Here is a 17,808-nt window from a genome sequence, read left to right as displayed (position 1 = left end):
GAAAACTCTAGTGGTGGATAGTTTCACTGAACATTATAGTTCTCGAATGTGTGCAAAATTCAACTCAAAGTCTTTAATAGACATTAAAATGATAAAAAAAAAACTTATTGCCATTGTTCCTTGAACATAAATTCCAGTAAGAAAGTTTTAGATTAAATTTCTACACTAGTTTGCTCATCGGACATTTAAATACCAAGGATATATTTTATGTGTATAGTTATAAAAGCAGAGCATCACTAACATACAGAGATGTGCTTCATATTAAACGTACTGACCATCGCCCCCGTCACAACCCACAAGAAAACAGCAACTGAGGTGTCCTTCAACAGGTGAATAGATAAACCATGAGACATTTACACAAGGTATTAGTTGCCAAGGAAATGAAATGAGCACATCAAGCCACAAAGGACACGGGAGAGAGAACCTTAACTATGTATTGTTATTCAAAATGAGCAAACCCAAAAATTCAACATGTTATTTAATTTCAATTGTACAATGTTCTGGCAAAGGGGAAACTGTACATAGAGATACTGTGAAGGTCAGTAGATGCAAGGGCCGGAGAGGGTGGGAGAGAGTGTTGGAGTACAGGGGATTTGAGGGGGCAGTGAAACTTTTCCCTATGCTACAGAAACAGAAAAATTATATTAAATACCTACCAAGATCTACATAACTACACAGTATAAATAATGCACCCTAATGTAGACTACTGTCTTTAATAATATATCACTATTCCTTAGTCAATTATAACTAAAATGTCCTCCTAATGTAAGATTTAATAATAGCAGAAATTGCATTGGAAGCAGGGAATTCGGTGTTCTTGGCCCAATTTTCGGTAAATTTAAAATTGCTCCAAGATCAAAGGCATTGATTTTCTTAAAAATTGGGAGAATTTGATTTTATTTCCTAACTTCTTAATGGGATGTTTCAAAAGCAGTGAAAAATTTGAGATGATAACATGTAGATGCATATTGCATCATAACCTGTGGGATGGCAAATAAAGAAGTAATGCTTCTTCAAAGTCACACAGGTTCAACCTGAACAGCGCGGCTCTCTATCTCTACGTCTGTAATTGAATATTGAAATGTATGATTACTTAGGCTTTCGGTTTTGTTTGCTTATTACAATCACTTGGCTGACAGTCCAGAAAATCAATATGTTACATTCTGCTTTAGATCTAAATTTGGTAGATAGTCACAAATTAAATATTTTATACAGTTTAATATGCAAAAAAATACATTGTAAAATGTCTACTCACCACTATATTTGATAACACGAATTGTTGAATCTCCTTCACCAAACTGGGTGAGAGGAGTCAGGCGGACTTCATAAGCATCTGGTTTAACGAGCTCGGTCAAGTTATATGTGATTAATTCTCCCTTTTGTATATTCCCATTTATTTTAATCTCCTGTTCCCACCAACGTGGATATCCAACCTGCAAGAAAATCAGTCACATAAGCACATTCCCAGCATTTTCTTCAGAGGTACTCACTGTGTGCTAAAACAATGGAGAAATATCCTGCAAGTTCATTAAATAAATATGATATATAAGTACAATAAAGCTGCTATGATGAGCAACAAATTTTGTAGATGTCTTCTGCTAAGTGCTAAATTATACAAAATTAATAAAAGTGAGTTTAATGGACTTAACAGCTCATTTAATATTAACTGAGAGTCACAAAGTTCAAACAAGAGTACTTGACCTAGAGAGTTGGAGAGGTATAAGTGGAACTATTTTACTTAACTTATTAGTGCCATATTCCCATTGAATACCTGACACTACTTTATCACGTATTTACAAGCATGAATGACATACATAACAGTTTTATGATGTATCCTAAGCATTAGGGTTATAAACATGACTGATTCCTTAACTTCTTCAAGTTTACCGAAACAAGAGATAATAATAAAATAAACACTTACTCTAAAATGATTTAAAATAATCATAAATGTAATAGAGAAAATTTAGAAAATGGCACATGGATCAAAAATAGTACAGAAATATTGAGAAGAACTTATTTCTGTGTAATCACAGGATGCCTTTATAAGAAGAATGAGGGATAGGAATTTACCATTGGATTTAGCAAGATGGACCCAAGGGATGGGAACTTTGAAATAAATAACACCCATGGAGTAAGGAAATTGGAGACCTGATTGAAAGAATGGGCTTTAAACTGTTTTTCCTACACTAAAGGCATAATGCACAGACTGTTTCACTGGATTTGTGCAAACTATTCAGAAAACAAATATTTCTGATTTGTGTAAAATCTCCCAGAGACTTACAAAAGAGAAAAAGACTGATAAACTCTTCAGTTTAAAAAAAAAACAAACTTTAAGATGATACGAGAAAGTAATGCTGCATATGCACAAAAAATTCATCATTTTAACTGTCATATTATATCCAATTTGGTTTATCTCACAAGGCTGCAAGAATTGTTTAACATTAGGAAATATGTCAATGTAGTTAACTGGCAAAAGAAGAAAATAGGTATTCCAATTTTCTATTTGATAGAGAAAAATCATACAAACTTAACTCCTGTTTGTAATAAAACTATTACAAGGAGAACAGGAAAGAGCTTGATCAAACCAATAAATAAGATTAAACGAAACTCTACCAGATGCTTTATTAATAATAGATTTCTAGGCTTCAGTTATTTGTTTTAGAATCACAAATGAAAAAAGAACACTCAATATTGTCAGTCAAAATTATACCTTAGTAAAACTAAAGTGCACAGTAATTGCAAAAAGAAATTTGTAGAGTTGTATACATGACTCTCTCTCTCTCTCTTGCACGCTCTCACTTTCTCTCTCCCCCTCCACCGTCTGTCCCTTATATTTGGTCTTCCCACCAATAAGTATCTCCCTTTATTGGGAGTCATATATCTTCATTCATAGAAGATTCATTGGAATGATTTTTACTGGCATTTTGAATTTATCTTCAGTAAATGCATGCATATAATTCATTATATTTAATAGGTGATTCATATATTTGTTGGCTACTATCGATTGTGATTTTTAAATTTTAAGCTATTTTGCTGGTTTATGCAACTTTTTATATTTTCCTTATTTTAGCAAAAATATGCATTGTAAATATTGCTGATATATAAACATTACTTTTTATGTAAATATAAGTAAGCATATTTAGTATTGATGTCTTAAAATATGAGCCCGTCACTTTTCATGCCTGAAATATAAGTAGCCTTGTTCATGGCACTTATTTTTTTTTAATGGGCTGATCATATGGTTTAAGATTTTGTTCTTAGAGGTTCTTTGAGGCTTAGAACAGATACATATTCCTTGAGACACTCCTTTTGCATGTTCCTGAGGGCATCAACAGCACAGCTCATTTCCGTTTTGATTGTGAAATAATTTGGCATTCAGATTAAAGTGGAGAACGTTCCTCTGGACAGCTTTGGGTTTGCATTCTTACATACCTTCATCCCACCAAACTATTAGAAATTCAAGGTCTAGTTTGTCTGAGTTGGTGAACAGTTGAGAGCAAAAATAGTTTGAGCAGGAATTCCATTTATTTGGATTTCCATTTTCCCTTAGAGTTCCTGTTATAGTTGTTATCTCTCTCTCTCTTTGGCTCTGTCTCTATCTCTGTCTCTCTCTCTGTCTCTTTCTTCACACACATAATATACACATATATGTACATATGTTTGTACATGTATATTTATGTACTAGTTGAACAAATATATGTATATATGTGCTTATACATTCATGTATTCATACATTTGTTTTTTGTAGGTATGTTAATCCTAATCATATAGCCTAAAATGATATATTTCTGTAAATGAAAATCTGAAATATATATGCTATTGATACATTCTTACACAAATGATAAAGTAAATAATAGAAAAGAACAGAAGAAATCCCATATATAAATCTGTGGAGATGTTGCTGTCCACACAGAGGAAGGAAAAATATGTGCTATAGAATTGCTTAAATATATGGAAAACAAGCACGTTATCTTCGATCTTATAGAGAGAAGTCATGCATTCTGATGTGCATCAAATATTTAAATTTCAAAAGTAAACCAGAGGAGATAAATATGTTTGCCTTGATTTAAACATTATGTAATGTATGCAAGTACAAAAATAGCATAGTAACCTCTAAATATGTGCAATTCTATGCACTTATGTACTCAGTTTTAATTTTTAATCTAAAAAATGTTCAATCAAATAAAGAAATCAGTTGCAAAAAATACAGAAAATTGTCATTATGACCTCAGGTACTGTATTGTATTTGTTAAATGGGAAGTGAAAAAATACAAGTGAGATCTTTGAAAAAGATATTTGCAACTCATAAAGTTAAACCAGAATACATTAAAACTCCTATAACTGGAAAAGAAAGAGAACTCATTATAAAAATGAGCCAAGTGAGTAGCTATTTCATAAATGAGGAAATCCTGTAATTCATTACTTAAGAGAAAGCCCCAGCCTCCCAACGAATCAAAAGGGAAATTAAAACCACGGCACTGTTCCCCACCATCTGATAGACAGAACTTTAAAACGGTAATAATACTAACATCTGCTGTAGACACAAACAAATGAGGATCTTTATGCATGTCAGAACCAGTGTGGAAGATAAAGGATCTGAATAGGACTTTAGCTCACTTGCAAGCTAGCAAGCAGGGCTGTAGGAATGTCACGGGTCATGTCCAGCAGAACTCTGTAGCCCATCACAATAGACATCATAAATTACCCCATAGCTTTGGTTCCTCTCACCTCCAAAGTCCCATGGGATAACCGAGAAGCATCCAGGGGAATGGTGAATGTGTCTCGCTTGTATATCCCATCTCAGAGACCTTGATCTTAAAAAGCATTATATTATATAATTGACAGTTGCAGAAACTACCCAGCCAGTGCTCCAAAAGGAGAAAACTTTATTAGAGTAGGCATCAAATCTTCCATGTAGTGTCAAAGAAGCTATGATTTCCTAGGGATATTTGTTTTACAACTTAACTTGAAAAGATAAATTATAATAAAAGGGGAAATATCACAGTGTCTCTGCACACCAAATGCAGAAACCTCATGAAAAATTGGATTTCAGAAATATTTCCTTGGATATGTGATTGAGCATGAGTTTGAAGAACAATCTAGCAATAAAAAACAAGGTTACAAGGCGAACAGGTAAACTGCTGTACTTGGGGACAGGAATATTCATGACACAGCAAGCACAGAAAATGATCTACACATTTCTCAACAAGGTGGAAAAACCAAATTTTGATTTCCCATGAAAAAGAATGTAGAATATAGCATGAGAAAGGAAGTTAAGGTACTTGCATCAATATGGATGAATTTCAGAAAAGAAATACTGAGGTAAAATTGATTATGCAGCAGATGTGTGAAATTTTATTTGAATCCACACACTTTGAAGAGTGATATACAGTGTAAAACAAATGATGAGACAGAGTAAACACTGAGTTCAAGGTACTGGTTGTATGGGTTTAGGGAAATGGCAAGCAGTGGGGGAGAATGTGCTTGGCATTGTACACACGCCTATAATCCCAGCACTCTGAGAGACTGAGCCAAGATCACAAGTTCAAGCCCAGCCTGGTCAACTTGCTTGTTGATATAGTAAGACCCAATTTCAAAATAATAAAAATTAAAAAGGGACGGAGATATATGATAGTGTGCAGGTCCTGGGTTAGATTCCAGATACAAAAAGAAAGAGCGAGAGAGACAGACAGAGAGAGAGAGAAGGAAAGAAAGAAAGAAAGAAAGAAAGAAAGAAAGAAAGAAAGAAAAAAAGAAAAAAAGAAAAGAAAGAAAATGAAATTATGAGTAGAAGATTTTTGTTCTTTTAGAATGGTAGTATACACCCAAATCACAATTATATTATTTTGTGTATGTCTGAAATATTTCTCCTTTTTATGGAGGGAGTTGAAGAATAAGAGTAAGGACAGCCAACTGTAAATATCCTCGGAACTCCTCCTCCCTCTGATTCTAAGGAAAGTCTCTCTCCTGTGCTGCTTCCATCATCTGAATTTTGGGCCATTATTTGTATGCACTTTCTCCTGAGCTGGTGGTTTGTAGGGCTTTATATTTGCTCCCTTGGATACTTCGTTTGGGTGTTCTCAATTCAGGTGTGCGTAAATCACAGGAAGAACTTGTTAGAAACCCAACTTCCAAATCTCAACCGTGATAATTGTGTATCAATGAGATCTAAAGTGTCACTTTTATGAAGCCTTAAATCAGAGGCTGTGTTCTGCTAGGCTCAGTTCTGTCCTCCAACATCACTTCCTCTCCAGCAGTAGGTTCGCCTTCACCCTGACAACTTGGATTTCAGGGCAAGTAATTAAGAATAAAAATAAACTACAGTATTTTAGTCTCTACTGTGCATTAGTCACTTTATGAACTGCATGCTACTCACTACTGTAGTCCACTCACTGCACACCTTAGAAAGTAGGAACCGCTGGCTCTAGCAAACAAGAAAACTGAGGCAGAAGGAAACGTGGATCACTCCTGTAACTATAGGGTTGTACAGCTGCAGACTGGCAGCTCCAGAATTTATGATTCTTAAAATGACACTTGTTGACATTACTTTCTCCTTGCTTCCCCCAAATTTAACTGTTTTAACCAGAGCCATCAGAATTTAGTTATAATACATGTGTGGTGGGTTGACAACTGGTGGTCAACTTGTAACTCCCAGCTAAACTGAGTAAGCATGGTGCTGGGTGTGGGAGGCCCACCAGAGGATTGTTGCCAGCAGCATAAGAAGCAGAACTGGAGAAGGAGAAGTAAGGCTGTTGGGAGCTGAGAAAGGCTGTTGGAACTGAGAACATCCGTTGGGAACCGGTAGAAACTGTTGGGAACCTATTGGAAGAAGAGAGCAGCTATAAGGAGCTGCTGTTTTCTTGGAGGAGCTTGTCATGCTGGCTTTCCTGATGAACTTGGCTGTTTTTATCCTCCGAGGAGCTTGGGACCTTGTTGTCACTGAGAATGGCTTCAATTCACTTTAGGGGAGTTCTGGTCCTCAATTTGAGCATTACTTCCTGGCTCCAGAGGGGAAGATGGTGCACTGCTCAGTCTCCTGGAGAAGCTTGTCACATTGGCTTTCCTGATGAGAACTCAGCTGTTGTGATCATCGGAGGAGCTCAGGACCTCACTGTCGCTGAGGATGGCGGTGGTACTTTTCAGGAGAGCTCTGGTTGTTACTTTGTGCATTGCTTCTTGGTTCCAGTGCAGATCCCTCAGCCTGTTAGCACAGATCCTTTATCCCATTGGCACACACTTTCCAGATTCCACCACTGACCTTTGGGCCTCCCAGCACAGATATGTGAAGCAGCCCTGCATGAGATATTGTTATAGGCTCTAGGTCTCAAGTTGGATTCATAGGAGGCACTATTATGGGCTCTAGGTCTTCAGATGGACTCATGCAGGACATTTCACTAGGATCCCAGGCCCTCGGTTAGATTCCTTGGTCTTAGTGTGTAGACAGGATTCCTGCATTCTTGTGTATATCACCCTTTGGGTGACTACTATAAACAATCTTATACAATATGTCTCCTGTATTATATTGTTTCCCCTTGCAAAAATCCCCAAAGCATAACATGTATAGTATCATAGGTTACTAGTCGGAATCAATTTCCAATTCATTTTTATACCTACAATATCTGGTCATTAATTTGATCAAAATTGATGGAATTAAATCCCATATACACCCTAATGTATATAGAGCTGGATTGCAAAGAGTACAACTGGAAATCTAACTTAATGATAACTGCATAGGCACTGAGTTTACTGGTACATTTAGGTAAAATTTATATTTGTTAAAGGATATAAAACCCAATTCCACACAAAGTAATATCTTTCATAGATAATCATCATCTTAGTTAATACTAGATACTAAAGTTTCTATCAATTCTGGAGGCTAAATCATCTCCACAAAGTAAGGTAATGGAAATGGAAATATTTTTCATTGTGTCCAGAATCGAGATTTTTATATATATGAGCTAAAGGCAAATTGTTGTTCTTTCAAAAGGTCGATTAAAAACTAAACTTACATAGCAAAGTCATGGGGTGGGTACAACATGCATCAAGATTATGATCAAGATTATGATCAAGATTGCTCTATAAAAGTTCCTTTGAGGTGGGTTCATTGGCAACCCATTCTGGACCCCTCCTGTCTCTCAGAAGCTATTCCTATTCCCCCCATTTCTATTTCCCATTCCTTTTCTCCAGTAAATTGTCCTACTGCTAAAAAAATTCAGCTTACAAAACCCACAGAAATATTTCACATTTACTATTATCTAAAGTATACACTTTTAATCAAGGTATAGTTTTGGGATGTTAATATAAGTTTAATAACACTGAGTACTTGTAGTACCTCCCAAGGGAGATACTGTAGGCATTCTATAGTTATAATGAGATGTTCTACTCAAGTAATTTTAGTTGGCAGATACATTGATATTGCTACTTATTACAAACTCCAAAGTGTATAATGTTCTATGTATATTAAAAAAGCAATAACTTTGATCCCAAGTCTTTAATTTAAAGCTGTAATGAAAGTATATACTTCAATAGTTGGAGGAATAGGCAATTAAATACTTCATATTGTATATCAGCGAGCTGTGCAAATTGTAAAAATGGAAAACTAAATGCAACATTCACACATACATAAAAGAAAATGCAAAATTATTCCATATATTGAAGGTAAAACCACAAAATTCTCGGAGAATGTGGGCCCCAAACCATAACTACAAGCAGCAGTCCTAGATCACACCTGTACTCATGTTGATATGAAAGTCATTGTTAAACTATTTTTTCATGTTAATTAAAAACTCCTTTCCTTTTTCTAAGATATGTGTGCTTTTTATGTGACCTAAGGGGTAGACTTAAAGTTTCCAAATTCCCTACAAACCACTTTATATTAAAAGAGGTAGTTTGTTATTTTTATCATGGAGGATAATTCAAAAGGTATCGCTGTAAAGGCCCCAGGAGGAAAAACCATATTATTTTTCCTTTAAATTTAAAAGAAGCAGAATTAGCTTCAGAGAGTTAAGCAATTTTTTTATTCTCTTTAAAATAATAAAAATAAAAAAGTCTGCAAACAAGCTTTAAAACATGAAAGGGGAAATAAAGCTTCCTTCCTTTCCTTTTGCTGTGGCCTGTGAGGCTTTCTCAGCACCTACATGAAGTCCACCTAAAAGTACTGGATACCTCAGAATCTAAGAGAAGAAGAGCTGCATCTACTGAAGATAAGGCATATAAATGTGATTACCACACTTTTTTTTAATGTAACCCTATAAGAGAATCAATAGTTCAATTATTTTTAGCAAACTGCTGTTCATGTTTACTAGCTACACTGCTAGCAAAAATAATACCTGATGTCAACACTGCAGGTATTACAGAGCTTAAATCCTGCATCTTATGAATATCTTACATAATATAAACTCACTAAGCTGATATTTCTTTGATTTAAAATCAAATTGCCATGCTGGAGAGGCTGTGGGAAAAGAGGAACCCTTCTCCACTGCTGGTGGTAGGGTAGCTTGGTGAAACCATTGTGGAGGTCAGTGTGAAGATTCCTCAAAAAACTAGGATAAGAAGTCCCACTTAATCCAGCTATTCCCCTTCTGGGTATTTTCCCAGAAAAATTCAAAACATCATACCACAGCAATATACGTGCACCCATGTTTATAGCAGTGCAATTTGTCATAGTTAAATCTTGGAAACAACCCAAATGCCTATCAACTGAGGAATGGATAAAAAAGATAAGGTATTTTTATACAATAGAGTATTACTCAGTTATAAAAAAAGATAAACTTAAGGCTTTTATAGGTAAATAGATGCAACTAGAGACCATATTCATAAGTGAAATAAATTAAACCCACATGTATAAACATCATATTGTCTCCCTAGTGTAAGAACATGAAAGAGTACATAAAACCCAAAATGTACAATAGGTAATGTGTAAGGGAAAGAAATTGTTCAAAGGAAGGAACAACTGGGATGAGGGAAAGAAGGAAAAGAAAGAACTAAGGTCATAGATGACAGATAGATACATAGATAGATAGATAGATGGGATAATTGTACTGCTGATGTCTGGTGGTTTATTGAAAGGAACAGTTAATGCTTAACTTTTTTAATATTTTCACCAATTTTGTAATCTGAGCAACTGACATTGTTATGGTTTGTGTCTGGGTGTCCCCCCAAAGCCTCATGCGGTCATGGACCAGGCTTTTAGAGTTTGATTGATTATGGGTGTGAGAGCTACACCTGCCCTGGGGTGGAGAGTTTGCATATGTAAGGGAGAGGAAGAGGCTGCTTGCCCCCATTCCTCCCTTTTGTGCTTGTTGCTTTTGCTGTGTTCTGCCGCCATGAGCTGTAGCCCTCTGCCATGTGCCACTCTGCCGTGTAACCTGCCAAGTATGGACTGAAACTTCCACAAACTGTAAGAGAAATAAACCTTTCCTTCCTTAATTTTGGGCATCAGGTATTTTGTCCCAGCAGTGAGAGAAAAGTAACCAAGACAGATATGAAAACAAAAGTATGCAATGTAACAACCATTGGTGAATTCCTACCATCCTGTCTGGTGAAGCTCTGTATTCTATCTAATGTTTTTTTAAATTATTATTTTCTTAGTCTCTTTAATGGTTTGATCAATCTGCCATTCTTACATCTGGTAATCTGTGCAACTTCATTGAAGATAACAATCTGTACTATAACAACCAGTGTTAATTCCTAGCATTTGGTTTGAAACCCCGTATCATTTTTAATGTTCTTGCTTTGTTTTGTTTATATCTTGCTACTGTTCCTTTTTTACTATTCTCTTTAAAATAAAAACAATCAAATTGCCTTATAAGCTCAAATAAAAGATGGATGACATGGATTTAAAGTGTCCTAGTGTTTTAGTAACATTTTAGGGAGAGTGAAATATTCTTTTACATGTCATTAAATGTACTGCATTTCTATTTCTTATGAATATTAACATACATGTGTCCAACTAGTTACATAATTTTCTTCTTTCATTACCAAAATCTTGACTATTATCTCTATTACATTCTTCTGGGTGACATTTAGTTTCTATCCTACCAGAAAAAATATTTTCCCTATTATTCTTTGTTCATGGTATTAATACTTTCAAAAGTGGCAGTGTCTTTTGTAGTTGTACAGTTTTTGACTGTCATGTCTCTTTGGAAGCTTGTACTTTGGTGTTTAAATTGGACTTAACTAGCATTCACTGAAAGTCAGCTGGAGGTTTTGACAGGCTGATTTATAACTAGTCCCTCAACAGACTGTGTCAACATCTATTGAGTGTAAATTATATGCCATTGCCTGAGATACAAGGGCAACATCTTCTGCTCTCCATTGCATTTCCCTTATCATAAATGTGATAAGTCATTGACAAGTGTGTCCTGCTGCTGGTGCTCACTGCACAGCAGGCTGCAATGAAAAGGATCTTTTAGAAAGCGTTAGGGATCCATATTTCAGTCAGAATTAAAAGACGTAGTGTTTCTCCAGTACAAATAATGCAGTTATGCCCTTGGAGTAACTTTCACCCTTTGTAATCTAAATAGCTAATTACGTACTTCCACTCTTTGAAGAAGATAAACATCATAATACTATAGCTACTGTCATCTATAACTTGGCATGTATAAAATATTTAGAAATTCTGATTCTAGAAGAGTCAAGATAACGTTGCAATATGAAATTCAGGAGTACTAAAAAGCCATATTCAGTAGCAATTCAAGAAAGTATGGACTTCATAACCACCAATTTGATTCTCCTGAAAAGAAATACTCTGATTTTTTAAAAATTTGAATTCTACCTTATTTCTGATGATGGAAAGCTATTTCTTGCCCATTTAAAGTAGCTCAGTAGGTTTGAAAGCCTGCTAAGCTCGTTTTAAATCCACTCACTTAGTATGGTGAGCACTACCTACAGAAGGGAGTCGAGTCAAAGGCAGAGGTGACACATTCCTCAGCTTATGGGTATGGTGGTAGAAAAGATGTTCACTGCTTGGGACGGTGTCTGTTTTCTACATCTGATTTTTTTTAATTATTCCATTGCAGCATCCACATCTATGACACTGTTGGAATTGCTTTGGCCCTTGTTCAGTAGGTCTGCTCAGTGTACAACGTTTTAAGCAAATGACAAGTCTTTTGCATCTAACAACAGTATTCTTCCACCTTTCAGGCATTTGGAGGCTCCTATCTACTGGCCAAGCCCATTCTCTGAAAGCCTGACTGTGTCATTTGATGCTGCTGGAGGACTCTCTCAGGGACAGTGCAGCACTCCTACTCTTACAGACATCCATCGTTACTAGTTGGAAGATGAACCTACACTGTATGTACTCAAGTTCACACTAAATGCTCTTCTCTAGGAATAGTTCTTGGACTCACTGTGCTTTTCTCATTTCTTCTGAAATATCTGCCTTTGCTGTACCTGGAAATGCTGTGTGTTTTCTCTGGGAATGTCTCCCAGTACTTTTCTTCCTGATATAAAGCATTTCATAACTTCACTGGCTTAGTCACTTTTCTTGCTGCTGAGACAAAATACCTGACATCAAAGTTAAAGGGGAAAAGGGTTATTTAGCTTACAGTTTGTAGAGGTTTCTGTCCCTAATCAGCTGGCTCCAAGGTAGTGTGACACATAGCGTAAGGGCAACAGTTCATGGCGGTAGAAGACAGCAAAAGCAAGTAACCAAGGGAGAGACAGACTAGACTCTTTCTGTCTCTTATATAGTATCCAGTCTAGTAGGATTTGGGTGCTGCCAGTCCAATCAGTGGACTGATGCAGCAATCACCCTTAATTCCAGCACTCTTAATCCCAGCATTACACTTTGAATCAATCATACACTTTAGATTCAGCCTCTGAAAAAGTCCAGTAACCGCATGAGGCTTTCGGGGAACGTCTAGACACAAGCCATAACATCCCCACATGTTCTCAGTCAGTCTTCCCTCCTTCTCACTTCATGGCCTTGACCTCCATTTGATGTAAAGTGTGGACTTTCAAAGCTGTTATTTTTGCTTGGATCTTATGAAATCTATTCAAAGCACATTTGTCATCTGCTTTATTGTGTGGAGGTGTTTGCGGGTTTCTCATCTCTTCTTGGCCCACTGAACAGCCCCCTTTGTGGTAATTTAAAAGTGAAAGAACAGCAGATCAGGAGAATTATAATAATACATTCATTAACATTTCATCTTCCCAACAGTCCCCTGTAAGTAAAGATTCTACCCTATACAGCAAACTTCTGTCAACCCGAATTTAACCTAGCGTGCCTGGAAAATCATTCCCTGTAGTATTTCTGATTTATATTTATTTTACCAGTAGTTATGTGAGTATAAAACAACACAAAATTATACAACAGCCCTCAGATAGAGACAACATTGAATGGGTCCAGAGCTTTGTGTGTCTTTCACTCTTTTGTGCAGTTCTCTAAGTTTTCTTCCTTTGCCTTTTCTAGTGCATAACTGCTGTCTAGACAGCTATGAACTGAATATGCTGTCAGAGTCTAGTAAGTATCAGTGGTAGCTACAGGAAGGAGAAGCCTTAAAAAATACTTAAAAGTTGTAAAAAAGGAAAATACAATAGTCAATCAGAAAAGTCTTCTGTAACACTCAAATTAAAGGTTCTTGGATTAGTGATACTAGACACAGAAAAAACAGAAATAGAAAAAGTAGAAGTAAAGTAGGCCCTAAGACTTCCAAAATATATTAAAATTGAGAGGACAAAATTAAAAATATAATTCCAGGAAAGTGAAGAAAAGTGGTAGAACTTTGAACAAGAGGAAGTTCTTAATCACTCTGAAAAAAATAAATGAAAAACAAAAGAATGCTTCTGCAATGTTTCATGTTAAGTGGAAGAGTTGCAAACAGGCTAATATTTTATAGATTTTAATATTTTGTATGTATTTTTATGTGATTTAACTTTATATTTCTAACATGATAGTGGAAGCATATTGGAAGAGTCATATAAGAATAATTTAAATACAGCTAATATTTATTGAGTGATTACTATGAACCAGGATCTATCCTAAAAATTTTAGTTATCCATTAATTTAATCACAACTCAGTGAGATAGCTCATTCATTAAATTTAAACTGTGTTCATATTCTCATATTTTAACCCTTTCTAAAGGGTTTCTAAAATGTATGATTAATTTTTTCTGAATTTAAAGATTTCTGTAAGCGAAGAGAAATAATTAAGTATTATATCTTGGAAGATATACAGAAAAATGTTGAAATAAACTTTTTCCTGACTCTGCATGAATGTTTTATGAGCTCAATAACTTTGAAATGTAATTGTTAAAACCTATTTTTGAGAATGCTTGGGAAACTTCTTTGTAAATTAAATTTGTAGAAAATATATATATGAGTTATATTAATATTTTTCTGTTCTGTAATAAGTTTAATGATACATTAAACTATAATTATATAAACTATACTGACTAACGTAGTTTAGACATATAATAGTAAGTTTAACAGATTTGGCTTTAAGTCAGGGCATGTGATAATTAAGTTTAGACTAACTGAATGATATTTATCTTCAGTTTTCAAAAAAATTTTCATTTAAAGAGGACATAGGTACAAGTTTAACAACTGATAATTGAAATATCAAAAACTTTCCCTGTTCATTGAATTTTTCTACCCATAGTGAAACTTAAAGGGCCATCAAGAAGATCTAATAAGTAAGATGAGAAAGCTGGATTTTCACATGCAAAACCATGAAATTGGATTGTTACCTCTGGTACAGAAAACTTAACTCAAAATAGATAGACATAACGCATGAGATCTGAACCTAGAAAAGTCCTACAAGAAAACATAGTGAGAAAAATTTCTTGATATTGGTTTTGGCAAGGATTTTTTGTATAGTCTACAAAAGCCATCTGGCAACACATTAAAGGATACAGTAAGATTGCAAATCTGAAAGGCTGCCTTGCAAGAAAGGGAACAATAAACAAAATAAGAGACAAGCAATGAATTAGGAAAAGCATCGGCTACCACGTATCAGAAAATAGGGTTCATATGCAAAATATAGAAGAACTCATACAATTAAATATCAAAAACAAAAGAAATGCAATCCAAGAAAAAATCTAAATAGACATTTCTTCAAAGAAGAAATAACAGTGGCCAATAGATATAGCAACATGTGCTCAATCTCACTAATCAGAAAAATTTAAATAGAAAACTACATGAGCTAGCATCTCTAACTTGCTAGAATAGTGTTCATCAAAAGACAAGAAGTGTTGGAAAGGGTGTAGAGAAATAGAGAACAGTTCTGTAGTACTAGTGAGAATGTAGATTGGTGAAACCACTGTGAAAGACAATGTGGAGCTTTCCAAAGAAGTTAAAAATATAACTATCATATAACCCAGAAATCTTTCTCCCGTGTTTTTACATAAAGGAATTGAAATAAGCACCTCATGAATATATCTGCACACCCAAATTATTTGCAGCACTGTTCATAAGAACAAAGAAATAGAAAGAACCAAAGTGTCTATTAGTGAATCAACAGAAAAAGAAATTATGATCGCTTTATCATACATGCACACTCATACACATGTGTACACACCCAAATGGAATACTACTCATCCTAAAGAAAGGAGAACCTGTTATTTGTGATGACATGGAGTTTAGGGACATAATGCTAAATGAAATAGAGAAGAAATGTTCCATGGTCTCACTCACATATGAATGCTCCTTGAGACCATAATGCTAAGTAAAATAAATCTGACACAGAAGTGAAAATACCGCATGGTTTCTCCTATAGGGAAGCCTGGGATATAAAAAGTTTAGAGAGCAAGATAAAAGATAAATGATAAGATAAACTTCCCTACGGTAAATGTAAGCATTACATACAGCAAACATATACTAACAAAAAAATTAGCTGCTAAAATAACTCAATACAATCTCAAATACAGAGACCATAGAAAGGGGGCCACCAGGAGTGGAGAAATCTGGGACTTGGAGGTCATAATGCATAGTTTCAACTATGTGATATGAATAACATCTAATGTACACCATGAGGACAGTAGTTAGTATTATTGCACTCTATACTACAAATTCATCACACACATACATACATAGTAACTGTGGGCTACTATGGGATGTGCTAATTTTCCAGAAGGTAGTCAGCACTTTATTGTGTATATGTATATGAAAACTTTAGGCTGTAAACAGTAAATACATACAATGAGAAGAGAAATTAAAAAGCTATTAACAGTACATTAACAGTTTGATAAAGACACTCCTTTACTAATGATACAGTTGCAGCTGATAAATCCATTAAATATTGAAAATGTTGTGAAATAAAAATATATTTAATACACTTCGCACACCTGGCATCATAGTATTGTAAGCAGAATTCTATGAAGAACCATTTATTTACTCTTATGATCTCATGGCTGATGGAAGCTTTGGTTCTCCACTGCCTCCCCCATCAGGCGAGAGGTTCTTACTGTGCAGTGTTTACTCTGAAAAGCTGAAAATTCAAACTATTGTTTCTATTGCATGCATATCACTTTAGTCCCTTTCTAAAGTTGAAAAATCAACCCATCATAAGCAAGAGACTGTCTGTACTACCCAAATCGACCCATCATAAGCAAGAGACTGTCTGTACTATAATTAAATTTGTAGGAACAAATTTGACAGCTGCACTATTCTTTATACAAGAATTATGAATTTAATCAGAGGATTGAGCTTAACATTCTCTTCTATGATTTTTGTACAAGTTGTACTATCAAGCTTTGCAGAGTTCTGTTACGAACTGGGTGGTCAGTAATGACTTCTATATTATATGTTCCTAACTCTACTGCAAGAAATCAGAAAGCCTGATCTTTTAATAGTGCATTTGATTCACTTTACACTATTTATAGAATTACAGTTGGGGATGATCTTGAGAATCGTAACCTAAGGTATTTCTGTTCACTAAAAAATGTCCTTTTTAAGGACTCCCATGTGCCGAAATTTTGTTAAAAGGATTTTACACATTATTTCAATTAACTCTTCTAAATATATATTGAATTTACTATTATCCTTATTTCCTCAGGTGAGGAAAGTGATAAACTAACAAACGTTCTTGAGTATTACAGTTGTAAGATGATCATGATATAGGAACCCAATATTGCCCAATTTCAAGGCTACTCTCTTAATTTTTATCACTATTCTTCAGTTCCTATCTCTACATTTAATGTGTCATTTTGAATTACCAATGTGCACTACATTCATATTCTTAGAAAAATCACAAAGGATGTTTTCATGTGGGGTAGGAAAACCTAATTGTGTTTAAACAGCAATGGGTGATAGTCTGGGACAAATCTATCTTCAGAACACTAAAAAACCTTTGAGTGACACCTGATGATTTAAGTGAGTTCAGAATTTGCTTTGGAATTGTGTTTGGGAACTCCAGTGAATGTGTGTTCTCCTTGGGCTGAGTTTATTCTCCTCACTGTGATATAAATCATTAAATGACAGGGTGTTTCGAATTGCATGTATTACTGACATATCTCCTCCGCCATGTTTTTATGAATTTTCTTAAAACAAAACAAAATTGAAATTACTCAAGACTGCATATAGCAGTAAAAATAATTGTTTTAGAAGGTTCTGATAAATTACTAAAAAAGAGAAATTTGTTTCCTATCAAGTTAGGAAATAACACAAGTCTAATGAATTTCTTGTCATGCTTGGATCAGCAGGTAAAATGATACATCAACCATAGGGGCTGGAGATTTAGATTAGCGACACAGTGACTGCCTGGCAAGCACGAGGTCCTAGTGAGTTCGATTCCCGGTACAGGCAAAAAAAAAAAAAAAAAAAAAAAAAAGAAAAAGTCATTTTTTTTTAAATAAATAAATTAGATA

At 35.0% G+C, this 17,808-nt stretch overlaps 1 protein-coding gene and 1 long non-coding RNA gene across 4 annotated transcripts in view; one reads left to right on the top strand and one right to left on the bottom strand.

The window, feature by feature from the left end:
* The window catches only part of Mdga2 (MAM domain containing glycosylphosphatidylinositol anchor 2), a 765,137-nt gene that overhangs the window by 37,924 nt on the left and 709,405 nt on the right, over positions 1-17,808 (bottom strand). For all 3 annotated transcript variants that reach the window (XM_005376849.2, XM_013510341.1, XM_013510342.1), the window contains one exon: positions 1,256-1,433. In XM_005376849.2, the coding sequence (XP_005376906.1) occupies positions 1,256-1,433 (178 nt within the window). The remainder of the gene's footprint in view (positions 1-1,255; positions 1,434-17,808) is intronic.
* LOC102004904 overlaps positions 12,152-17,808 on the top strand; it is a 24,558-nt gene continuing 18,901 nt past the window's right edge. The window contains exon 1 of the long non-coding RNA XR_259784.1: positions 12,152-12,294. This is a non-coding gene — a long non-coding RNA (uncharacterized LOC102004904). The remainder of the gene's footprint in view (positions 12,295-17,808) is intronic.

The sequence above is a fragment of the Chinchilla lanigera genome, unplaced genomic scaffold, assembly GCF_000276665.1.
Source record: "Chinchilla lanigera isolate Chin_1 unplaced genomic scaffold, ChiLan1.0 scaffold00008, whole genome shotgun sequence".
Lineage (NCBI taxonomy): Eukaryota > Metazoa > Chordata > Mammalia > Rodentia > Chinchillidae > Chinchilla > Chinchilla lanigera.
The sequence above is the reverse complement of the archived record's forward strand: the minus strand, read 5'-3'. Positions and strand labels throughout refer to the sequence as shown.